At 42.4% G+C, this 26,967-nt stretch overlaps 1 protein-coding gene across 1 annotated transcript in view; it reads left to right on the top strand.

The window, feature by feature from the left end:
• Positions 1-5,320: 5,320 nt before the first annotated feature.
• MED13 (mediator complex subunit 13) overlaps positions 5,321-26,967 on the top strand; it is a 56,275-nt gene continuing 34,628 nt past the window's right edge. The window contains exons 1-5 of the mRNA XM_072136446.1: positions 5,321-5,978; positions 7,661-7,895; positions 18,742-18,910; positions 23,603-23,748; positions 25,702-25,899. Coding sequence (XP_071992547.1) covers positions 5,913-5,978; positions 7,661-7,895; positions 18,742-18,910; positions 23,603-23,748; positions 25,702-25,899 — 814 coding nt within the window. The 5' untranslated portion in view covers positions 5,321-5,912. The remainder of the gene's footprint in view (positions 5,979-7,660; positions 7,896-18,741; positions 18,911-23,602; positions 23,749-25,701; positions 25,900-26,967) is intronic.

The following is a 26,967-nucleotide window of genomic DNA, read 5'->3' as shown; positions in this document are numbered from 1 at the left end:
CTGGTTTTTATGTGTGTTTGTCAGATGTTTTATCACATACAGAAATACAAGTGCAATCATATTATCAGTAACAAAAGCTTTTATTGACAGAATGAGTTAATGCAGCAAGTCAATATTTGCAGTGTTCACCCTTCTTCTTCAGGACCTCTGCAATTCTCCCTGGCAGCTCTCAATCAACTTCTGAACCAAATCCTGACAGATAGCAGTCCATTCTTACACAATCAATGCTTGCATTTTGTCACAATTTGTTGGTTTTTGTTTGTCCATCCGTCTCTTGATGATTGACCACAAGTTCTCAATGGGATTAAGATCTGGGGAGTTTCCAGGCCATGGACCCAAAATCTCTATGTTTTGTTACCTGAGCCATTTAGTTATCACCTTTGCTTTATGGCAAGGTGCTCCAGCATGCTGGAAAAGGCATTATCGATCACCAAACTGCTCTTGGACGGTTGGGAGAAGTTGCTCTTGGAGGACTTTCTGGTACCATTCTTCATTCACGGATGTGTTTTTAGGCAAGACTGTGAGGGAGCCGAATCCCTTGGCTGTGAAGCAACCCCACACATGAATGGTTGCAGGATGCTTTACAGTTGGCATAAGACAAGACTGGTGGTATCGCTCACCTTGTCTTCTCCGAACAAGCTGTTTTCCAGATGTTCCAAACAATCGGAAAGGGGATTCATCAGAGCAAATGACTTTACCCCAGTCCTCAGCAATCCACTCCCTGTACCTTTTGCAGAATATCCGTCTGTCCCTGATGTTTTTTCTGGAGAGAAGTGGCTTCTTTGCTGCCTTCCTTGACACCAGGCCTTGCTCCAAGGGTCTCCACTCACACCTGCCTGCTGCCATTCCTGAGCAAGCTCTGCACTGCTGGTAGCCCGATCCCCAAGCTGAAACACTTTTAAGAGATGGTCCTGGTGCTTGCTGGTCCTTCTTGGGCGCCCTGGAGCCTTTTTGGCAACAATGGAACCTCTCTCCTTGAATTCCTTGTTGATGATACGATAGACTGTTGACTGAGGTGCAATCTTTCTAGCTGCGATACTCTTCCCTGTTAGGCCAGTTTTATGCAGTGCAATGATGACTGCACATGTTTCTTTAGAGATAACCATGGTTAACAGAAGAAAACAATGATGGCAAGCACCAGCCTCCTTTTGAAGTGTCCAGTGGTGTGATTCTTACATAATCATGACAGATTGATCTCCAGGCCTGTCCTCATCAACACCCACACAATGGAGCAATCACTGAAATGATGTTAGCTGCTCCTTTTAAAGCAGGCCTGCAATGAAGTTGAAATGTGTTTTGAGGGGAAAAGTTCATTTTCTAGGCAAATATTGACTTAGCAATTAATTGCTGTTAAGCTGATCACTCTTTATAACATTCTGGAGTATATGCAAATTGCCATTATAAAACCTGATGCAGTAGACTTTGTAAAAATTTACATTTGTATCATTCTCAAAACTTTTGGCCATAACTGTAAACCAAAGCACCTAATTTTACAAAATAAAGCTGGGATAACATATTGACTCGAGTATAAGCCTAGGACGGGAAATGCTTGGTTGCAGCCTTCTGACACTAATAAAATGCCCATCAGCCTCCCCTCACAAATAAAATGGCCAGCAGTCTCCCACACTAATAAAATGCCCAGTAGCCTCCCCTCACGAATGAAATGTCTAGCAGCCTCCTCTCACTAAATGAACAACAGCTTCCTTTCACTAATGAATTCTCCTGCAGCCTCCCCCAACTCATTAAATGCCCTGCAGCAGCCACCCAGTGCCATTATGCTAATGACCCTGAGGGGCTAGCACTAGCCTCTCTGTGATCTGGCTTTGCATTGTCACCCCCTCCCTCTATGCTGAGGAAGCGCTGGGGAGGGTGACATAATGCAAAGCCAGAACACAGAGAGACTAGTGTTAGCCTCTTTAGGCTCATTAGCATAATGTTAAAGGTTGGTTTTAGAAGGAGGGAGGCCATAGATAACAAATATAAGATTACCACAGTCACATAGCCTGGATCTATGAGTAAGTGTCCCTGGTTTATCCATACTTGATTTTGATGGTAGATTTTATTTAAATGACATGCTTACCCTACATTCTACAGTTTACACTCTGGATACTTGTTCAGTTACTGTATGATTTGTATACAGATTAATTTATGCAGTTTCTCTACAGAGTATTGGTTGCCTAATTGTGCTATTTTACACATGTAATGCATCTCACCCTCAATACACAGTTTCCATTGTCTTTAATGTGTATTTCTTTTAGTGGGTTGTTTTTAAGGATTTTGTCTTTGTGATGTGTATTTGTATAGACAACAAAGATTTGAAATGAAATGATGTAATTATGAAATTATTTTAGCTAGATTTGATGTCTCGATTCCTTTGACGAGGTGTTGTTTAAGTTATATAAGCTTTCTTCTGGGTCCTCTGTCATAGAAGATTGTGCGTATATATTTGAGACCAATCTGTATAGTTGTTAGGTTATCCCATCCCCGATCATGCCTGGTGATAAAATACACCTTTCTCCACAGGAAGGTATCTAAGCATTAAAAGTGCATGTCACTAGTTTTCTGCAAGGTTCTATGTAGTTTGTACGGACTCCTGTTTTCCTGATCCTGCTTTGTTATCTCTTGCTGACCTGCAACCTTGAACTATGCTTCTGAATGTCACCTGGCCTGACTCTGGCCTGTCTACAACTATCATTTACTTCCAATGCATCCTAAAAGGGTTTTCCCATGAAAGAAAGATCTCAAATTTAGTCACATAGTAATGTTTACACAATAAAGATCATTTTTAACCTCCTTACTTACAATTTCACTCAGTTTTAAGGCTCTTTTAGCTTCAATCACTCAGTGATGGTCAGTGTAAAATTCCTGAATGTGGGCGGGAACCCTCTAAGCAGACAATTCATGATTCATCTGTGCTGACAATGTGCTTAGATTATCATTGTTCAAGGTTTATATACACTTTTACTTAGCTTCTGAACATTCTACTATCATATTACACATAGAGAAAGAGAGATGAGAGAGATCAGAGATGAGAAATTATGTGATCCATGATATGGCTATAAAACACAATGACACTCTCAGCTCTCCCCCCTCACCTAATCAATAAACACACTTCTAAGTCACCAATAACACACACAGAGTCAGCTCTGCTATATGACTCCGATAAAGACCTTATATGTCTGTAGCTTGTAGAGTAAGTCTCTGCACCCTGCAGCTTGCCGGCAGGAAGTGTCTGAGCTCTTCTTGTAATGCAGGCGAGAGAGGGGCAGGAGGCAGAAAACACTGCAGCATGGAAAAGCAATTCATGAGAAGAATCAGACCATAGTCAGAAGATTTATGGTTGTATCCAGGGACAACCATAATTGTAAACACAGGTTGGAAATGTATCTGTGAAATGCTGTATTTTTGTTAATAACAGTGGATTAGAAAATGTGTTATTTTGTTATGAGTATATTTAAGAATCTTGTCTTCATGGGAATACCCTTTGACAATCGGTCAGCATTACCAAGGCTACTCGGAGACGTGGCAGCCATGTGATCGTGTCTCATGCAAAGTCCAGATCCCTGAGGGATTATGGGATCTAGACTTTGGGGATTAAAGGTTAAAAACAACAGGGTTATATGGTTGAAGCCCTTGGGATTAGCCCAAGGCAAACCAATTTTGTGACACAGTGGGTGCACATGCCAATGTCTACTATAGACATCTTCCAAATTTTGTTTTTTATCTGTGTGGTCATTTATCTGGACTACATCACGATTTACTACCATGTTCTGTCACCTCCCCATAGACACACATGGCATCTCCTTAAATTAAAAATTGACACAAAATTTAAAAAGCGTTAGAAAAATTCTCCTTGAATTTTCTTGGGTAAATCACCTCTGAGCAAGGCCTTCAGATCGCCCTGGCAAGCTCTCTGCCATGCTCAAATTTTGTCCACACTGGGTGTAAAAGCTCCACAGATTGCTCCTTTGTTGTTGTTGTCTTTGTGAAAATAGCTGCCAGTGAGTATCAGTCCTGCAGCTTGAGGCCATTAACTTGATGTTTTATTAGTAGCAATATCTTCTTGAGTTAGACATCCATCCTATTGTGATCATCACTGTTTAAAAGAATCAGTTTTATCTGTTGTCTGAGCAATATCTCAACCCACACCAAGCCAGGTGGTCTCTTTACTTTTCCCTACTGCACAGACCTTTAGACAAGAATTTAAAGGTGGATATTATTTCAAGCCAGTCGTAAGAGTCTTAACTCATTGTATCATCTGTAAGTCTGCTTTGTAGGTGATGGACACAGCTCCCGGTCACAGTGGCACTCAATGCAAAACCCTCTAGGGCAGTGATGGCGAACCTTTTAGCGACCGAGTGCCCAAACTACAACAAAGACCCGCTTATTTCTCACAAAGTGCCCACACAGAAATGTAATTTGTGATTTATACTCCCTTCTCTGTCACAGTTTTCATTGATACCAGCCCCTGAGGACACCAATAAAGCAGAACATAGTCCCAGGTAGAGCTGTCACTTTAAAATATCTCTGTGCACAGCAAGTCCTGGGCTGCCTGGGACTGCAGGAAGATACCTGGAGTCATCTCTGGTGATGGCCTGAGTGCCCACAGAAAAGGCTCTGAGTGCCACCTCTGGCACCAGTGCCATAGGTTAGCCATCACTGCTCTAGGGTCACATATGCGACACATATTCTTTATTTCCCCATTTAAAATGAGCATCCATGACTAAAGACGTATTTATGTCCGAAACATGTTGGAACGGTGTATCATTTTCAATGGGGAAATAAATTTGAATTTTAAAAGTATATGTGGCCCTGTCTAGCTGGATTGTGGAAAAGTTGTGTGTTAATCTCAGGTGGGGCGAGGACCCTCATGGGAGAGCTGGATATCATTTTTTTAATGAGCCTAATGATCCACATCACTAAAAAAAAGTTTACCAGTCATCCTCTGACATATTCCAATAACAAGGTCAGTTATTCTATTTTAGTAATACTCTATTAAGATAAAATTGGGTATGGTTACAGAGTAACGCTACCTCCTAGCGCCCTGCCTCTGTTAGCTATTTACTAACACTTCCGAGCGTGCATCCTACACCACAAGGCGATGAACTTTCCAGGAACTTCTTTCTTCTAATCCGTTTGTGCTTTAGAGTGTAGTAGCGGCACATGAACAGCGGGTGGCGCAGACCCTGCATCCAGTCTCACACCTCGCCCCCTAGTGGTCTCTTCCTATGACAACCTTTTCGATCCTCCCCCACTCACTTCGTTCCAGTCTACAACCCAGACTAGCCAATGAGGAAAGGCATCTTTTGGTCACATGACGGCGTGCCAACCAACCAGCAGTGAGAGGCCGAGCAGGCACCACGGCCGCCATTAAAGAAAGGAATCTGTAAATTCAAATGGGAAAGCAGCCCCTACATTGATCCGATTATTCCTTATCACTTCTTAGCGCTTACAATTTACCAGAGAGGAGGCGGCGGGGAGAGGAGATATCGAGGAGCAGCAGTGGGAACTACTTGTGTGTGCGCAGAAGGACAGACCCGGGGAGGAGGAGGAGAGGAAAATGGCGAACCTGTGAGAAAAGAAGCCGGATAACACTCGGGGACTGTTCGCGGGCGGCTCTTAGCGCACTCAGTCTTTTCCTTTGTGTAGTGCGCTCTGCAGGCGGAGGCCTAGAGTGCTCCGGTGACCGGGCGGTTCCCGCCATGCTCTGCGCCCCGAGCAGGGGGACCAGCGGCGGGGGAGGGAGGACTGAGACACCGCCCGGATCCCGGCTCCTGTGAGCGGACATCTATAGAGCTGTGTGAGGCCGGGGTGATGGAGTGCTAGTGCTGCGGGAGAGCCCCTGTGTGTGAGCCGCTCCTCTCTCTTTCTTGTTCGGGTGGGATAATGGCGTGCGATCCCTGGCTGTGACGATGAGTTCATGTTTTGTGCCGAACGGGGCCAGTCTGGAGGATTGCCACTCCAACCTCTTCTGTCTGGTGAGTGTATGGCCCCATCCCCATAGAGGTGCCTGTGTGTCTCCCCTGTATAGCGCGCTAGCTGGACATATAAGGCGCACTCTCCCATAAATATTCCCTGGCCATGTGTTCCCTGTCATGCAGAGCCCGAAAGTTTGCATTGGCCTAGTGCTGCTGCCAATATGAAGGCAGTGGCTGCTCCTCAGCCCCTTCCTATTCTCCTCTCTGTGGGAGTGGAGCCTGGGAGGAGGCAGGAAGCAGCCATTTTCCTGCCTGTGCTGCTGGGCCTGGCCAGAACTTTGATGGCCAGTGTTTTCCTCTCCTCCCTGTGCATATAAGCATGTAGTTTGTAGAGTAATGGGCTGGCTATCAGGACATGTCGCCTTTATCTGCAGGGCTGGTACCTGACCTTGTAGCGTTGTCTCTCCAGGCTAATCTTATCATGGCTTGGCCTTTTGCAGATATTTTCCTGCCTGCAGTCTATGCTACTCTTGTAGTAGTTCCTAAACCTCAAAGTGTACATTCAGCTCAGGAGAAAACTTGTACCCAGCTTTCCTAGTTTCCTGATTGCAGGCATAATACATTCACGGCTCCCCCCTTGTTCCTAGTAGAATTGTTCTTTCTGGTCGCACAGCTTTCCCTGTATATAGACTTGGTAATTCGGGGGCTTGTTTATGTAATTTTAGCATTAATGGATTAGCAACCAATAGTTTGCAATGGCAGACTAAAACAAAAAAGTTTTTTTTTTTTCTGACCGAAGCCAAAAATTTCATAAATGGCAGCCCACTTTTGACTGTTGGTCCATCATCTGCCAATGCACATTATTAGTTACGTATGGTTGGTAGAAATGCTGAGGATTGTCTATTAGAGCTGCAGCTTGTCGCCACAGCCCATTCATTGCTGATTAAACCTTCCCCCGTCTTGTGGTGATACCACTTTGCATGAGAAATGTTGTGGTGCAGACTGATAAATAATAGTGGTCACATGGGCCTATAGGTCGGCCGGGTTTTGAATAATGAGATGATCACTTTTACACCCCTCCCCCCCTCTTTGTGTTCCTCCAAGGGAAGTTGAAATGAGGTTGGGATTCCAGCTGTTAGTAAGTGATCACAATGTAAAACCTTGAGTTGTTTGTATTGTTGTGTTTGGAGTAATTCTAGTCCAGGAATGTGCTTCTCCCAGCAAGGCGGCTTCCCCCCCCCCCCCTGCATTGCTACTCTTGGCCAATACGAGTGTTTATCTTAGAGGGCAGTATACTACTGTGGATGGGTTGTGTTCATACTGGTTTAACATATTTGTCAGTGTAGCTCTTAGATTTTGTCACCTGCATTAGGGCATCAGATTGCTGTGCCAGCAGCAATCCCCTGAAGTGGCTGCCACCTCAATGTTGTATATTTGCCACAGCAGTGTATAGTACGGGCTGTGCTTGTTATTGAATGGGACCAAACTGCAGAAGGACCCCATCAATGACGGATAGGGCGTCGTTTGCAAAGGAGTGATTGCAGATCTCCCTAGATGTTACTGTCATTTCAGGCACCTGAGTTGTACCAGGATTTGGACCCTCTTCCAATGTAATATTGGTGACCTAGTCTAAGCATGTCATTAATATAAACAAAAATTGGAAAACCACTTTAAAGTTGCTGTCTGCAGTATTGTATTAAGTACACACTAGTACAAATCTTAACTATCTCTCTTCTTTCCAGGCCGACCTTACAGGCATCAAATGGAAGCAGTATGTATGGCAAGGTCCTACCTCTGCTCCAATCCTCTTCCCAGTTACAGAAGAGGATCCCATCCTGAGCAGCTTCAGCCGTTGTCTCAAGGCTGATGTTTTAAGTGTATGGCGTCGAGACCAGCGTCCTGGTAGAAGAGAGCTGTGGATATTTTGGTGGGGAGATGATCCAAATTTTTCTGACCTTATTCACCACGACTTGACAGGTAATATCTGATTTATAGGTGCATACATAACCGATGGATTCCATATTCGTATAGCTGCGCTTCCCTCTGCAAGACATCTTAAGCCGGCTGCATATGTTTCACACAAACCAGTTACTTAGTCATAGTGGAAATTTTGACACTGCAGCTGAACGTTTCATTGCAATCCATGTTTCCCATCAACCCTCAGTGTTTAGTGTTATGTGGACTGGTTGGAAGAATTGCAACGTTCATTTGAACTTGGCTCAATATTATTGGGGGAAATGCATCACCAGTAATATTAGGATTGGCTGCTAAGTTTTGCAGACTAAAATTGATATTGTTGTCCATTAGGCAGTACTTGGACTAAACAAAGCTATTGTACTTGTATACATTTATTCCAGAGTTATTAGTGGTGAGCAGATCCTGTCTCAAATGCAGGCATGTTTTCTGACATTTAGAATTGGACAGGAGTCATCCATGTCATAATATTTTTTAATGTAACCACTCTTACAGTCATTATATAGGGTACTCCCAGAAATAAGACATCTGAAACACCAACTTATTATCAAACTGCACTACACAAAATTGTTTTGTACATAGTTCTCAGACATACTTTTGTTATATGTATGTATGCCTGAACACTATGTACAGAATAATGTCATATACATATATTACTGGACGATACAATGCAACAATGTTGCATTACGAATACTCGATTGCTTTCTTGCCTAAAGTTACTGGTACCATAAATGACATACAAGGCTTTTACAGCACAATACAGGTTTAATGTGCATTACATACACATCACGTATTTTCTGGTTACTTGGTAGACAGGTTTATAAGTGAAGTTTACTTACCATAAGACACAGGCTACAAACACAATTACAGACTGGTTAACTGGGAGGGTTGGGGGGGCCGGAGGGAATCCAAAGCTGTCGCGTTCCGGCTTTGGTTGGTACTATAGGAGGTGGGTGCGATGTTGGAGCCTCTGTTTGTGTTTAGCCAAAGGCCGGTGCTGTTACGTGTTGCATGTCCATGTTGCTGCCACCGGGGGTGGTGTAGATGCGGGGTGCTCTACAGTAAAGCTGTTGTTCACATCAGTGTGTGATGGCTTTCAGACCGTTGTCAAACTAATGCATTTGGACAGATACTTTACGGCCAAAAAGATGTAGTATTTCCATTATATTTTTTTTCTCTTCGCTTTTGGAGTACATCAATCCAGTATAGCAGCTTTATAACCTGTTAAAATTGTTAATAGTGCTATACAGAGGGCGACGACAGCAGTGTAAACATACATGGGCTATGTAGAGTGAACTCCATGCTGTAAAAGGGTTTTTTAGGGATAAAATCTCACCTCCAGTAAGACAAATGCCTGCAGAGAGCTGGGACAGCTGCTACACTGCACAGAAGCTACCAGCTTCTGACTTCACTTGTAGTTTCAAACAGCTGAGCGCTGAGTATATCCCATTGTGATAAGGCTCCTGACAGAGTAGGGACAGTCTTTTTAGATAATCACTTGGAGCAGAGTATACGAGGGAGGAGGAGTTACTGAAAACTGAAGCATTATGGGACTTGTAGATGGTGGCCATCTTGTAGATAACTCCACCTACTTTAGAAAATCCATAACATTTTGTGAATCATGAAAGCAAACTATTTAAGTTCTGTTCTGTGATTAATGCCATTGTTTTGAATTTGTTTTTTTGAATCGGACATTTTATATTCTCGAAATACTCCTTTTAATAGATATTGGCTATGAGAAATACATTTATATAATTGCACTTCAGTCTTTAGCACTAGATCATTGGCATATATTTATAATGGAGGATACTATGTGTTGGATGGATCTGTAATAACACTGGCTCCATTAACTTACTATTACCTTTGTTTGTCCATTTGAATGGCAGTAATAGGGCTGAATGTTGCACGTTTGAAGCCCTGAATGAGGATTCCTACAGCAGTGTCTATAATGCCCTCCATGTTGACTCATGAGCTTTGCTTGTGCTTTTCTCTGTGAGTGGTAATGTCATCTGTATGCAAGCTATTTTTGTCTTCAGTAAACAGCAGCCTTTTGTGGCAGGGGATCTCGGAACTGCTGCTACTTGGTCTAAACTGATATCTTCACATGTAGTATACTGTTGTTGCTCCCAGTATAAAATTATGTAGTCTTCTTCATTTGACACCTGTTCTATCCACAGAATGTTTAAAACCTAACTAAACCTTGGTTATAATTGAGGCAGAGATGGGTGTTTTTATTTAAAAAAAAAAAAAAAAGTAATCTTTCTACTAAAAATTTAGGCAGCCCTGACTCATGGTGTGTGTAACTAGCACTAGACTCCCATAGGAGAGCAGAAAACCTATAATAAAGTTACTCTGAAGCCTAAAAGAAAGTGGCCATTCAAGTTTTTAATCTTCCCAAAAGTCTTTGCCACAGTGAAGTCACCCCAATGCTTTGGCAACTTTATAGTTAGTCTGATTTACTAGAACTAGTGGAAGTGGCTTAAGCAAACAGTCAGATTTGAGGGAGGATTTTTTTTATACCTGCTGTTTTTCCACATTCATGTTTTTTAGGTGGAGAAATGAAATTAATTAGGCCGCGACATAAAAGAAGAACCGTATATCCGTTCTAATAATAATTCCTTTATTCGTATAGTGCACACAGATTACACTGTGGTACACAGAGCTTGCCAAATTGGTCCCTGTCACCAATCGGGCTCATAACCATTTGTTTTTATGCATTGTGTAGCAAACCTACCTTGAGAAGGCTATAGCTATACTCCTGCAGAAACATATCTTGCTTAATCCCTGAACCAAGTGGATTTGCGCAAAAAACAATTATAAAATTATGATAATGATGCTCTTACTCTAATTATACACTCCTCCAGCTTGCACAAGGCTGCCTCATTCCGCTAACCCATAAGCCTTCCAATAGCCTATGACACTATCCATCTTTACCAGTCTCCTTGAGATCATTATGCTGAAATGTCATTTAGTTACTTGGGAAAGATGGGTGCCCTAGCCAGGTGCAGGCTGACTGCCGTACATTACTTCCACATACACTGAGCTGCTTGCACTGTCCAGGCAGGACTAATCAAACTTAGCTGGATGACTCGTACACAGCAGTTGGTGGATGATGCAACGATTGATTACTTCTGCTTGCAAGGGTCAACAAAGTGAATACAGTGTTCTAGGCTTATGCTGGGTAAGACAAGGCGGAAGGAGGACTTAATTGGGGTAATAGGAGAGCGCCCAGGGCCCTGTGTGATGGCAAAGGCTTGCCAGAGCCTCATTATAATAATTTTGTAATTATTTTTTCAGCAAAATCGCTCTGCTCGGGTTAAGCAACACGTGTTTCTGCATGAGTGTAGATACCGCATTCTCAAGATATGTTTGGTTAACAATGCATAAAAGCAAATGATCCTTTAAGGCTCATTATACACAGCGGTTTTGATGTGTCCACCCTGCATCACACTCGCAGTGTGTGCTGGCTGGAACGTCCATCACAAACGCAGAGCAACCTGAAGTGAACAGTTCCCAAAGGGCTGTGTTCTAGCTGGAAACGTGTGTGGCCTATTCATGGCTTGGCTGATCAGAACTGTCACCCTAAAAAATCACTGTAGGAGCTGCTTACTAAATTAAGCAGCTGCCTTGCGCTGTCCCAATATTAGCGTTGTTAAACGGCTAGCTTTATTGGAACCTTCCAATAAAGCTAGCGAACACTGCACAGCCATACCCTCAGAACGGTTGACTGAGCTTACAGCGGTCCAGCGCATTCATGAGTGGGCGGTACTAGGAAGAAGCAGAGGAGTGGGGAGCGCTTCAAACCACCCACTAATGAATACTGTTCATGACCGTTCTGCTCCATTCATCTCTATGGAGCTGACAGGGTGCTCAGTAATTTCCGCCGGCTCCATTCGGTCATGCGCGGCCGTCTGCTCCCTTACTCTCAAGTTGGGCCCTATCCTGTGGCTTGGGTTTAACTTGAATTAGTGGGAAAATCCCTTTAAGTTTAGTTTAACCACATTGATGCAGCAAACGCACAAACCATGTGTACCAGCCTAGGCACAAAACTTCTAAAATATAAAACCCTGAATCTGTTTACTTGGGTGTACTGTCCTGTAAAACAGTGCAATGTTTGTATCCTTTGGTAAGAGTCCAGGAAACCTGTGTGATTTACACCAGCTCCAGCCATGGTTATAGCTTTTGCTACTTTCTCTAACAATTTCCGTTTCTGGCAGGAAATGGACTGTAAATCATGGACTGACAAACTTGGGTCTCTGTGCGCATTTACATGGTTACTTGTCCTCAATTTCACCTAGTATTGGTCTGGGTGATTATGTTAGCACTAAGATTCATCAAATGACCCAGAAAAGTGTTTGCTGTTTCTTTTTTATCTTTAAATCTCTTGCCTGTGTAAGGTGGATGTGAGTGCAAAGTGGAAGATGGAGCATATACTACTACTGGTCTTGAGAAATTTTAGTCATGCACAGATTTCTGTGCCTGTACAGGCAGTCCCCTACTTAAGAACACCCGACTTACAGACGAGCCGTAGTTACAAACGGCCAGAGGTCGCACTAACATTTTTCCAGAAGGGTAATAATACTCCTCTCACCATTTTTGAGGAGTAATCTCAGCCGAGGAGGAGTATGAAATTTTCAGTAATACAAATATATAACTCCTAGTAGTATATAGTGTTAATAGACTTTTGTTCCATATAACTGTTTTTACCCTGTACCGTCTTATTCTATTTGTATATGTCCCCTATGATTTGTAAAGCGCTACGGAATATAATAAAGATTATTATTATTATTATAGATGTCTATTTATAGAAGAAAATTTGTTACAGCCCCTGTTTTTGTAGCTTCTTGGGACAATTATAGTACTATTTGGGGCCGACCCCAGACCCCCAACCACCCATAGAGTTGCCCAAGGCTGATGCTGCGCCCCAGACCCCACCCACAGAGAGGGCCAGAGCTGACGCCGGCCCAAGAACCCTCCACCCATAAAGCGGGCCAGGGCTGATGCTGGCCCCAGACCCCCAACACCACCCAAAGAGCGTCCCTCCGCGACACTCAGCCCCAGACCTCACCCACAGAGAGGGCCAGAGCCGACCCCGGCCCCAGACCCCCACCACCACCCACAAAGTGGGCCAGGGTTGACGCTGGCCCCAGACCCCCACCACCACCCACAGAGTGGGCCAGGGCTGACGCTGAGCCCCAGATCCCACCCACAGAGCGGGCCATAGCTGACGCTGGCTGCAGACACTCCACCCCCAGGACCCCCTCCCCCATAGACCTGACTGATGCCTGACACCGTTGAACTTATTTAATTTTTTTTTTTTTTTAAAGGGGGGGTGGTATTGGGGGCATAACGCTTTTTTTTTTAAACTGTTTAATTTTTACTTTAAATGTCATTTTTTGGGGGTTTTTTTTACTTTTTTTTTTTTACAAGGTCGCATGTGTACCCTGCTAAACTTGTATATAGATCACAGATAAGTGACCTAATGGTAACAGTCTATTGGATCACTGTTATCAGTCATGCATATAGCACCTTCCCTGCAGCCTCACACTGTATACAGGGGGTGCTCTGGCTACAAGATTGGTCTGTCAAAAAGACAGCCCAATCTTGTTCATAGCTCTGTGTGCACGGTAGCACACGGCCATGGGGGGGATGGGCGGAGCTACTCACTGCTTCAGCCCGCGGCCGATGTAGAACGTCATGTGACCTATGCTCCGGTCACATGACTTTCCATCGGAGCCGCAAGATAGCTCGGCAGGAGAGGAGGGACAACACTATATTGTGGGTGTTGCCGAGTGTTGCGGGCGTGAGCTGCGATCCTGGGCAGCAAGCGCCGGCAGCCAAGCACCCAGCCTGCAGATAACCACCAAGCGTATTTATATGCAAAAATGCAGAAGATCACTTCATGATAGATAAAGACTCGGCTTTGGGGAAAGTGACACCACATTCAGCCAGTAGGTAGAGTTCAAAACCAAAACATTCAGCTATTCCATAAGAGTAAAGAACTCTTATGGCAGTGATTTTCAACCTTTTTTGAGCCGCGGCACACTTTTTTCTTACTTAGAAAATCCTGGGGCACACCACCAACCAAAACAGTCATATTATACATATAGTTAATAATATAGATTCTAAATCAGTGTGAAACCTGGGCCTGTTTCGATAAACACAAAAGGGATATCCTGGCAGGAATGGTGGAAAGACACACACAAAGCTCTTCCTCAACAGTTCTCAGTTTCTCCCTGTTTTTAGTATATGGTGCTGATTATTATGTGGCTCATATACTGCAATATAAAGGGGTACAATGAGAAGTACTATGGCAGTGATGGGCAACCTTTTGAGCTTGGTGTGTCAAATTCGCCAAAAAACCGAGCATAACTCGGGTGGTGTGTCACCTTGAAAAAAAAACATAATTTTGTGATATTTATAGTTTAAATAACAAATATGTATAATTATTTAACTTCTAGGGTACTTTAACCCTAGGTTGTGTGATTGATCCTACCATGTACTGCCATACTACAGTCTGGCAGTATATCGGGATTTTCCACATCATTTATTTATTACAATGTGTAAATCGCACAGTGTAATAGATCGTTACAATCAGACACGTGTGGAAATGCTTAGTAACCTGCAAACTTTGTCATGAAAGTTCACAGGTTATAGTGAGTCGCAGGTGCCGCTGTCTGCATCTCCTTCATGAGGAGCAAAATAATTGCAATGTCTGATGATTTGCAAGGCGTTGTGATTATTTCAGGGCTTGTACGTCACAAAACTGACACACAAGCCCAGATGACTGTCTTTCATCATACAGTACACTGACATTACTCACTGTATGATGTCTTGTATGTATGATGAGAGTGGTTGTCTTCCCTCATCCCTGCTGTGGAGATGGTCAGTGTAGAGGTGACCTACCACAACAACTCCCCCCAGCATAACTATCAGGAGCTGCAGAGGAGTTTCTGGAGTTGATGGTCGGGTCCCCTCTCTTGGTGCTGAGCCCCGGGATGATACCTGTGCTGACTGGAGACACGAGGCACAGCTAAACCAAGGGATGTGGACTATTGTATTTGACTGGGTCCAATTCACAAACTTATTTACAAAAAAGGCTTTTTACGGCCTCACTGAAACCCATTGGTCAATTAAAACTTCACTTTTATTTCTTGTTTATAAAAAGTCAATAGTTAGCCTACTAGGAGGGTAATCTTTTGAGGACAATTCCCTGTAATTATTAAAAATTATGCAGTACCAACGTGGCAATTTTGTGTGGAATTATGATATTTATCGTGTTTTGACGACTTAAGAAGGAAGGCTCACTAAGGTATAGGCATTATAGGGCTTGGTCTCCAATAATGCCACTAGATGTCAGTCTTGTACACTGTACCACTTGACTCAATAAGCCTGAGATTGCAACATTCTTATATTCATTAGTAGGATCGTTTTGGATATAAACGTCAATCCTATATTCTATTCGTGTCCTATTGACAGTTATTCCCACTGTTAGTGTGATTTCAAGTTTTTAGCCAGCAGACAAAGTGGCATGTGTGTGGTCTAATTCCAAATGAGTGAATGAATGATGACTGGGAAGGTAGAAGTCTAGGAATTGAGACAGAGCTTTAATCCAGAGAAAGCAAACATTGAGCAATATATGAACTCAGTCCTATGACAGTGGGAATAACTGTCAATAGGACACGAATAGAATATAGGATTGACGTTTATATCCAAATATGGTCTTCGATAATTAACTATTCGAAACGATCCTACTAATGAATATAAGAATGTTGCAATCTCAGGCTTATTGAGTCAAGTGGTACAGTGTACAAGACTGACATCTAGTGGCATTATTGGAGACCAAGCCCTATAATGCCTATACCTTAGTGAGCCTTCCTTCTTAAGTCGTCAAAACACGATAAATATCATAATTCCACACAAAATTGCCACGTTGGTACTGCATAATTTTTAATAATTACAGGGAATTGTCCTCAAAAGATTACCCTCCTAGTAGGCTAACTATTGACTTTTTATAAACAAGAAATAAAAGTGAAGTTTTAATTGACCAATGGGTTTCAGTGAGGCCGTAAAAAGCCTTTTTTGTAAATACGAGGCACAGCTCACACAGGGGGAGAGGCCGGCCCGGTGGAGGAAGAGGAGGAGGAAGTGCTGTGAGCTCAGTGCATGACAATCTCTCAGCCTCCCGGCTACTGCACCTGGCTGCGTAGGAGCCGAGGATGAAACTTAGCTCTCCGGTGGCCGCGTGTCACTGAAAATGGCTAGGCGTGTCAGCACTGACACGCGTGTCATAGGTTAGCCATCACTGTACTATGGCCATGAGGCCAGAGTACAAGTGCCAGCTCGTATACTCAGCATATGAGCTGGTACATGTAGTACTCCAGCCTCATGACTATAGTATTTCTCATTTTACATTTCTCATTGTTATATGCAGTATACTGCTGGAGTACTAAAAGTACCAGCTCATATGCTGAGTATTCTGACAACAGTTCATATACTCGGGCAAAAGCTCATATAGTCAGCATTATTGGTGGGCATTACCTTGGCGGTGGGCAAATGCGAGAGTCTCTGCTCTCAGGATGATGCGCCGGCCTCGGTGACGTCATTTTGTCGCACGAGGTTCAAAGCTTGCGCATGTGTTATAGTACACGTCTCCTACATTGTAAGAAGCCGTGACTGCGCATTGCTGGGAAACAAAAGGGGGCACCATAGTTTGGGGAACTTTCCCTGCGGCACACCGGACCATGTGTCGCGGCACACTGGTTGAAAATCACTGTCTTATGGAATAGCTGAATGTTTGGAGTTTTTTTGTTTGTGTTGTGTGTTTTGAGTCAAAAAAAGCATTTCTCTAATCAGACTGAGCTGCCTGTAATGTGATCTGTCTTTAATTTCTATAGCTTCTGTATTTGGGAACGCCTAGCAGCTATTTCTGCAAGAAGCATATGCTTGCTAATAACTGGTGCCATACTGGGAGAAGCTAGTACTGGAAGTTATTATTTTGTGCTACTTTTCCATGTTGGTTTGATGCAACACGATTAAGTCTTCTCTAATGTTTTTCTTGTGGGCAAAGTAACAAACCAGTGATTATATTTTAAATCCTATCAGAAATTATGAAGATTGATTTGGAAGTGATAGCCATTTTATTATATTGCCTTTTTTTCTCTGCATGTTAATAAATATTTTAGTAACCTAAGTCCCTACAGATCTGGATAAACTTGGTTCAGCTCAATAAGGAGATATTAAGTGAAATATTATCCACATTTGTTAAAGAGAACCGGTCAGTGCACTAAACCACCCACTCGTCTTAAAGACCAGTGTCTCAATCCCTTTAGCAATCCTTATGTGTCTGCAGTTAAAATTGTTTTATTCTTTCCTTATTCCGGTGCTCCCTTCGCACTATTTTGATGAAATCAGCATTCAACACCTCGACTTCAGTGCACACGTGCTCTGCTTACAGCGCTTGCGCAGTGAAGCCAGGGTGTAGAATTCCAGATTCATTGAAGTACAAGAGATGGGTCCAATGCATCTCTTATCGGGGCCCATCTTTAAGTAAGTACAGGCAGTCCCCGGGTTACATACAAGATGGGGTCTGTAGGTTTGTTCTTAAGTTGAGTTTGTATGTAAGTTGGAACTGTATATTTTATCATTGTAACCCCAGCCAGAACTTTTTTGGTATCTGTGACAATTGGATTTTAAAAATGTTGGGTTGTCATAAGAACCAGGATTAACACTAAAGCTTCATTACAGGCACCATTGATAACTGTTATAGATGTTTATTGTAGCCTAGGGCTAAAGTACAATAAATTACCAATATCCAGTGGTCCGTTTGTAACTAGGGGTCGTATGTAAGTCGAGTGTTCTTAAGTAGGGGACCGCCTGTATAAAGGGTTTTTTTTTGTTTAGAGTCCCTCTGTGGGCATAATAGTAAAGGTGAATTTGCACTAAGTCCGTAAGGATCCCGTTTAGGTCCCAAATCGCACTGACTGGTCACACGTTAACAAAAAAAGTCTGATTGCTGGAAAATCCTGCATACAGTTATCTCTTGGCCAGATCTTAAAATGATTACAGTTCTGGGCACAAGAGGGCGCTTAGTAAAGGCTCTTTTAGGACATGTAATTCTTGGTTAGAGATGCTTGACTGCTAGACATCCCTCTTCAATATACACAGATATTTTGCCCAGTTGAGAATGAACGCCTGATAGGAGAGAGGATGGTTTTTCTAACATGTAGGCTTGACTGACCTAACTGCTTGGTGTTGGATGCAATGGTTATGTGAGGGCACACATGCCAGACAGACTATTATTAGATAGGATCATTTAATCTGCCAACAAGCACAAGCAGCGCTCAGTTTTACAGATGCAGGTGGCCTTTTCATTTTACCTCTCTCTCTCTGCCTCTCGACCATTTTCTGGTTCAAAGCAAAAAAATGTTATAGTACTTGTCCTGCCATTGACAGCCGCTGCTCATTTATCTGCAATGCTGTCTAGAATAAGAAGGCTGAATTGCTATGGACTTAAACTCTTTAGCATTTAGAAACAATTTTGGGCTCTGTTTAGGTACGGATGAATTACTCAAGTATTGTGGACTTGTGGTGACTGCTTTTATCTCGCCTTTACTGTGGACCAGTATGTTTGTTAGGAGGGACAAACAGATGTATTGCATTTTTATCAAAGACGGTCAATAAAAGTATGCACGCATGCATTTGAATATTTGTATTTTTTACAAGTTTTGCTTGAAACAATAGATTTTGCCTATGCCAAATGTCATCTCACTGGGAAAATTGTGCCATGTGAACAGCTTGATGTGTGTGTTTTATGTTTTTTCTTTTTTTTTTTTTTCCCCTTTTTTAGTGGAGGAAGATGGCAGTTGGGATAATGGGCTCTCCTACGATTGTCGTACCCTGCTTTTCAAGGCTATCCACAACCTGCTGGAACGATGTTTAATGAACCGAAATTTTGTGCGCATAGGGAAATGGTTTGTTAAGCCATATGAAAAAGATGAGAAGCCAGTCAATAAAAGGTGAGTTTAGAGCTTTCTTGAAAACTTTACCTCGTTGTTAACATTCAGCAGTAGGGTTGTGGCTATGTGACTTTTGGCGATTATCCTGCCATTCATGGTGAATTCACAGCAATACTCGAACATTTGGAGCAATTGTATGCACGTGACCTGTACACAATTTGTATTGCTTTACTTTAGTGAGTCCTGTAGTAGTGGACCCACTCCTCTAACACATAATCGTTGTATAGGCAGAGTAACTTATATGCGTTTCAAATTAAAATCCTATAATTTAATTTTATAACAAGGCTCACTATGACCTTTGTAAAATAATGCTGTGCATCAGTTCATGCCTGAAGGGACAGCTCAAGTAGAGAGATATTTGGATAATTGTTTGGGCTGAAATCCATTATCACATGTTCCTTTTACAATATTAGGTTTCACTCCAGATGTCATAAGGGAACTAGTAATATTTATCTCCAGTATGAAGATCAGATCAGTGATGGATAGACATCTTGCACCCCAACCTATTGAATGTTTGCTTAGCTTTTGCAAAGGATTGATGGTCTCAATGATTACCAAGCAAGTGACCTCACAGGTCGGGAAAGAAGACCATTGTTGCTTTAACCAGTTTATTGGTGGTGGTGTTTCCAGGCGAAAGACCCATTCCATTTTAATATTTGCTATCCAATCCCACCTCTAATCATTGACCACTCTGCATTGGCAATCTCATTGTTAAAGAGGTTATGATTATTTAAGTCAACTTTAGCATACACCAAGAGTTTTGGCTCTAATGGAGTGAAATTTTTGCAAAAAGTCAACTGTAGGCATAGGGAAATGTGGCTTCAAGAATTTTGATATGTTATTGATGGTTTACATTTTAAATGGGTTAATCAGTATTTCAGTTTTTTTTAACATGGAATGCTTATCATGATGAATAGTAGTCTAGATTTGTACCGTGTTAGCCATGGAGAGCAAGAGTGAAGAAATCGGGCAATACCTTTAGGAGGCTGAGTATATATGATGGTGAGCTTTCGAGAATATTAGTTCTCTTCGTCAGACATGATATTATGCATGAAACAGAAAATTCACACCATTTTATACACACTAGGCAGTGATCATATATCATGATCATATCATATATTAAAAAAAACTTTAAAGCTACAGATTGATTAATACAGGGACATCTTATTTACGACAGGACGGCAATAAACACACCAAAAACCTGTGAGGCATGACAAGAGAGCTCTGTCTCTTATCTGCTTGTGGCCTCCAGGTCAGAGGGAGGAGGTCATGAAGCTGGCATGAATGTTAAGACCACTTTGTAAGGTGTTGAATCTCCTCATTAATTTATACTCCCATTCTTTCCTTTCCCTCTGTGTCTTAAAATGTCCCATTTAAAATATTAATCTGCAAATATTCCATAGTATGGTCCTTTCTGGAGAAATGTGCAGCCACTGGGAGATCTTTCCTTTCATTTTTAATATCTGGTCTGTGCAAGTTCATAGTGATGAATAATCTTGTATATGGAGTTATATGGTGACAGCATGGGGATACATTGTGTTAGCAGTCCTAAAAGAATTGCCTATGTCATGAATCTTGTTAAAAAAAAAAAAAAAGACAAGTTTGTAGAAGGATGAAGCATGTTGTGCTTGGAGGATGTCATCTGAATCTGCAAAAAGTGTGTATAGTTCATCCCCACTCTACTTATGTCAGATTTTCTCTGTTACATGAGTTATAATATTCCCTTTAAGGGGTTGTCTGCTTTCAGCAAATAGATGTGGTTTATGTATGGAAAAATTATCCAATTTTCCATTATACTTTCTATCAATTCCTCACTATTTTCTAGATCTGTTTGCTGTCCTTCTATAGAAAGCTTCTATGTTTACTTCTAGTGAATAGAAATCTGTCCATGATCATATGATGGACACTCTGGTGCACGAACCATTAGCATCACGGAGAGTAATCGGAGCCATGTGTTTTAACACCTGCATGTCCAAACCATGGACAGATTTTTATCCACTGGAATTAAATGTAGAAGCTTTCTATAAAAGCATCGCAAGAAGAGGTCTAGAAAACTGAGAGGAATAGATACAGAAAGTATATTGGAAAATTTTAAAGCTTTTCAATACACAAACCATATCAATTATTTGCTAATAGTAGACAACTCCTTTTAATGGTTTCTTAAAGGAAATCAACCATGTTAAAAAAAAAAAAAAAACACTACAGAGATTGTCTTCGCTAATCTTGACACGCCGTGATAAACTAAAAGAGACTTCTAAAAGGGACAAGATGTCCGGTGCTCGCGGCTGCTAATTATTCACCTGTCACTAGCCTAGAAGAGGGAGTTGCTGTTACTTATAGAGGTGTGAGTTCACTCCTCCTATGTGATGGATGTCTCCCTCTTAGATAATTAACAGCCCGGAGCTTCAGACTTCTTTTCCCCGCGCTCCAGCATGCTTTTTAGAAGTCTCTGATCGGGATGATTAGGAGAGTAGGTAAGATCTGCAGTGTTTTTTTTTTTTTTTTTTTTTAATTGCTTATTTCAATTAAATTTTGCAATAAAGCTCGCTTTTTCCAAAGCTTGGCACAAATTGGTAGAGCCACCATCAGTCAGGTAAATAGACATGTACCCCAGCGTTTATTTGTTTGGCTCCCATTGTGCATTTAGGCATTTGTGTATCCTTTTATTTCAACTTGGGTATGCATTGGTTAACCATTCAGATACAGAATGTGACTGCAAAAAAATAAAAATACATGCACTACCTTGCTGTAACCTTTAGTCCTTTTTGTAACAAATACAAGATAACATGAGCAAAGTCCATGCTGTGGTAAGCATTGAAGCATCAGATTGGTATGGTTATTTGGCAGGGGGGGTGGGAGGGGTATCCCCATCCCTACCCCTAACGAGCTGCACACTGAAGATCTTGGCGTAGGAGGATCGAAAGAGGCTACTGGCTGGGACGTGGAGTAGCAGTGACGTGTAGCTTTAGCTCCAGCTACTCCACACCCCAGTAGCCTCTTTCGCTAATTTGCATATTTAGTTTGTAAATATTTTATTGCCATAAGAAGGGCTCCTTAATAGTTAGAGATGGTAGGTTTCTTTTAAATAAAGGTATTTATGGGTTATTTGGGCAACCCCTTTAGTAGGCAGCAGAGGCATAAAAATGTACCTTTGACTCATCGCTTCTGGTGCTTTAATTTCCTTGCCTCCTTAGCTGCTGATGGCAGTAAGGCCAAGCCAGGTTCATGCTACCCTTTAACTGAATTGTATATTGTACAGTCTGATTTTTGGATGATGCCCTTCCTACAAGTGACAAGCATAGTTCCTTGGAGGATAGCCTAGCACAGAAAGGCACATAGAGCTGTATGAAGAGCTGATGAATGTGTTGGCGTCTAGCGCAATGTTTTATTCACTGGACAGTGTGGTGAATGTATTGGAGCTCCTATTTGTTTTTCTTGTCCTTGGTAGCGTTCCAGCTTTGACTGGCAACCGTCTTGTTTTCTTTTTTAGAAGCTGTAATAAGTAATGTTTTACATGATAGTGTAGTTGTGCGCTGTCGCAATGAACAGATTTTAAGTGATGTTTATTAGATGTTTATTGCTGCATTATGCAGTTTTTTTTGTGTGTGGTTTTCGGACATTCATGGACCATTTAATGCTATTGATTCCCTGGTGAACTGGAGGTAAATGGCAATTTTTAATGACACACGTTCATGTAGAATTGCTCTAATTACAGGTGCTTCTCCATGGAATGGTACTGGATTGGTACTATAGTGTCATGTGTCAACGCGTGCTGTGTCATCATAGGGAGAAGTGGGTACTTTCTGCAGTGGGAAACCAACCTGTGTTTGCTATAGGCACTTTGCAAGCATGTGAAAATGCTTTTATATTCACATTGCCATATAACCCGCCTCCTTCTGTCCCTTTAGCCGCAACAGGTGCTGCCTTCTCGTCGGCCACCAGATCTCCTCCCTCCCCCAATCCGCTGTCACGTGAACATGCATCAGCTATCACATACGCGATCCTGATGGGGGGAACAGTGGATCATGAGCATTGCTCCTGTTTCTCTGTCTGGGTATACACAAGTCCGGAACAGAGATGATTGCATGTGCGAGAAGTCACATGAGACCGGGGCAGGAAGGGAAGTTGAGGCAGTGCCTGCTGCAGCTACAAGGACAGAAGGTGGTGGGGTTATGTTACTATGCACCCATTTTCTGGCTTGCAAGCAGCACTGGCCCTTTAAAAAAAAGACATGAACAGCAAAAATTGCAACGGGCCATATAAGGTACATTTTGTTGTTTAAATGCGCCTCGGCCGGTAACGGTTCCATTTGGCTTAAGGGGGGGTCGACGACTATATGTGGATTTTATACAAATGGAGGTACAACCCTTATCATAGTGTCAAATGCAATTCTGCTGTTGAAATAACTTTGATTATACCTTAATAAGGTCTTCTAAGTGACTAAGGGGCATATACCTACCTGTTGTAACTTGTGCCACTAGGCCGCAGCACTGACATGCGTCTCTATTCCAGATTACTATCTTTTATGTCTTTGGGCCACAGATGGTTTACAGGCAGGTAATCATAGCAGCCAAGATAACTTGGCCTAGTAGGAAGGACTTAAGCAGTGCCACTATGTGAGAAAAGAAAAATCCTTTGGATTTCTAGTTTCTGTAGTACATTTGAAAAATAAAATTGTAATTTTAATTACAGTGAGCATTTGTCCTGCTCGTTCACCTTCTTTCTTCATGGGGACAGCAATGTTTGCACAAGTGTAGAAATTAACCAGCATCAACCAGTGTACCTTCTCAGCGAGGAGCACCTTAACTTAGCCCAGCAGTCAAGTAGCCCGTTTCAAGGTAAGAGTGCCATGCACAATATTGATATTCTGTGGATTTTTTTTTTCTTCTTCTTACAAACCATTCATTTTGGATGTGTACTTGCTGTTTCCATGGCTTGCAAGCAGAGGTCGCACTAACATTTTTCCAGAAGGGTAATAATACTCCTCTCACATTTTTTGAGGAGTATTTTTAACCCAGGAGGAGTACGAAATTTTCACTAATAAATGTATAACTCCCGGGCGTATATATAGTGTTAAGAGACTTCTATTAATACAAAGAAAAAGTTACAGCTCCTGTTTTCTGTGCTTAAAACGGTTTTCCCACAAATTGAAGTTAGGCCCTATCCACGGGATAGGGTCTAATTTGAATTCTCGGGAAACCCCTTTATGGAGCATTCACACCTTTTTTTTTTATGTGTTTTTGACATATCCAAAGGCTTCACATGTTGAAGTAACATTGCGTTTCAGCATATGCAATGGAAACGCAATGTTACTTCAACATGTGATCAAGGCTGAAGTCTTTGGAATGCGTCAAAAAGGCAACGCATCATGTGAATAGCAAGTATGTATGTATTAAACATGTGGTGCAAAACAGTTTTATGGTGTGTTCACACATGGCGTTTTCAAACACATAAGAACAGCTGAGAAGAGATTTGCCGAATTACATTGCTGTCAATATTGTGTTAACAATTCACATGCATCAACGCAATTTTATTGTGAGCGTTTTGTAACGAAATGTTGACAGCAATGTAATTAGGCAAATCTCTTCTCTGCTGTTGTGATGCGTTTCAAAACGTATGCAATAACCTCACCCTTAGGCTACATTCAAACTACCATATGGGGGACGTATGTACGGCGTAAGCTTGTGGCTGTACATATGTCCCCAATAGATGGCAGTGGCCGCACGGATACTGCTCCGTACACGGGAAAATGACATGTCTTTCCCTGTGTTGCGGCTAGCACCCAGTGCATTTCAATGCATTTCTCCATGGCACCGAACGCATGCCTGCACGGCTACGGCCTGGCGGGCATACGTTTGTGTGAATGCAGCCTTATTGTCTACAGAGCGTACTGTGGCTGACGGCAGCCCCAGAAATTTTATTTAATTCTTTTTCTGCGGTTTCGGAACATAATTTTTTTTTTTGTTTTTTATTTTTTGTTTACAGAGGCACATTTAGGGAGGAACACATAATATATGTGTTCCTTTCTTTACTCAAATATAGATCACAGATGACAATGATCTAATGGTAAGAGCCCATTGGATCACTGTCATCAGTGATCTGTATACAGAGACTTGCAGAGAGGATGCCTATAGCCGCTTCCCTGCAGCCTCTCACTGTATACAGGGGCTGCTGTGACAGGAGACTGAAAATAATCGGGCCCCTATCACAGTACACGATCGGGCTGTCACATAGACAGCACGATCCTGTTACTGGCTGTGTGCACGATCGCACACAGATCAGGAGCACAGCCCCGGCAACAGATATGCCTCTCTGCCCCCACCCCTCGCTCGGCTCTTCCATCTCTCACCTATCTCTTGGCGCCCCGCGGGAGAGACTCGGACTGTAAGCATGAAGTCCCTCCCTGTCCTGCCTCCAGCCACTCAGCGCTGCGATCCTGCAGAGTATATCTTGCAGGAACGTAGCCAGCGCCGCCACCGCTTGGGGGAGTAAATCTGCCTCTAAACGCGTCTATGACGTGTGTAGAAGCGTTATCACAACCCCTGCTTGCAAGCATCCCAATGTATTTCTATGGGCTCACACACAGCCTCGGGTACTTTTCTCTCTGGTCTCTATCGCGTGAGCAAACCTCACATGCGGAGGTTTTGTTTTTTGTTAGCGACCCCTGCATTTTTGGGAGTATTTACCCAAAAAGGCAAGCTATCAAAAGTGAAACCTTTTTAACTGTAGATATTTGCCATGTTACTTCACATAGTCTATCAGATCTGTATTCACTTTTTTCTTTTCTCTAGTTATCTTGAGCCCGTTTGGTCTAAATGGGACCCTCACAGGACAGTCATTCAAGATGTCTGATTCTTCTACCAAGAAATTAATAGGGGAATGGAAACAGTTTTATCCCATTTCATCCAATATAAAAGATTGCCCAGAGGAGAAGCAGGAGGAAATGGATTGGGAAGATGATTCACTAGCAGCCGTTGAAGTTCTAGTTGGTGAGGTTTTCTTTTTTCCCCCAGTTTTTAATTATCATGTTTTAAAGGGAACCTGTCATCAGAAATTATAGTGTTAATAGATGTATACTTATACAAGAAATCATTACAACACTGTTTATGTGCTTGAATAGCAAATTGAGACGATTCTAGTAATTTTAAGGTTGCTGTCAGTCACGCTGTGTGTTTTTGGACAGTTTGTGGTGCTTTTTAAAATGTTTTTGCATGTTTTTAACATGTTTGGCTGTATTAACATTTTCACAGCTGCTTAAACTTCCTCAAATGTAGAAAAACTGACACATGGGAAACCGGCAAAAATGTTTAAAAATTCACCAAAAACAGACCAAGAATGTATACAAGACTGCTGTGACCCGGGACTGATGATATTGGCCCCCTGTCACAGTACAGGATCAGGCTGTGCTTGTAACAGTCACATTGTGTCCAAATGGCTCTGCGGCATGTGCCCATGACACTGCGCATAGGCAGGGTTCCTTCCACATGCAGCTGTGTAAGGTCATGTTACCAGAACACTGCTGCGGTTGCATGACCTTACATCGGGCGTAAGGCTGCGGCCTCGAACGAATAGCCTGTGGCCCGACAGTAGCAGAGGGGTTTTTTTTAAACTAAAACTGCCTGCGGGGAAGAAGGGTTTCTCTTCATGTATTATACTTGCTCTAACACATACCTATTGACTTGCTTTTAGAAACTCAAGTTACTTCAAGGGCTTGGTCTTATCACATATGTTTCAGTTGAAACTTATACGATTGGTAATAAGCATGTGTTTTGTATTGTTTACTTACAAAACATGGGGCGCTTATTACCATTTGCATGCGTTTCTGCGGAAAGACCTATGAGTGGTGGCACACTTGGCTTTTGAACTTTAGGGTTTTAGGCCCTTTTTAAGCATTCCGTTAAAAACCCCATGCGTTTTAAAAACTTGTGCATGTTTTCCAATTATCTTAAGATTATTTGGAAAAATGGTCAAAAGCCAGGGAGAGCAGCACGACGATGATGATGATGCCCTGCAGCCACGCAGCTTTTGCTCCTTCAGCACCCGCACGTTTGGAGCCG

Source organism: Engystomops pustulosus, chromosome 2 (genome assembly GCF_040894005.1).
Source record: "Engystomops pustulosus chromosome 2, aEngPut4.maternal, whole genome shotgun sequence".
NCBI lineage: Eukaryota > Metazoa > Chordata > Amphibia > Anura > Leptodactylidae > Engystomops > Engystomops pustulosus.
The sequence above is the reverse complement of the archived record's forward strand: the minus strand, read 5'-3'. Positions and strand labels throughout refer to the sequence as shown.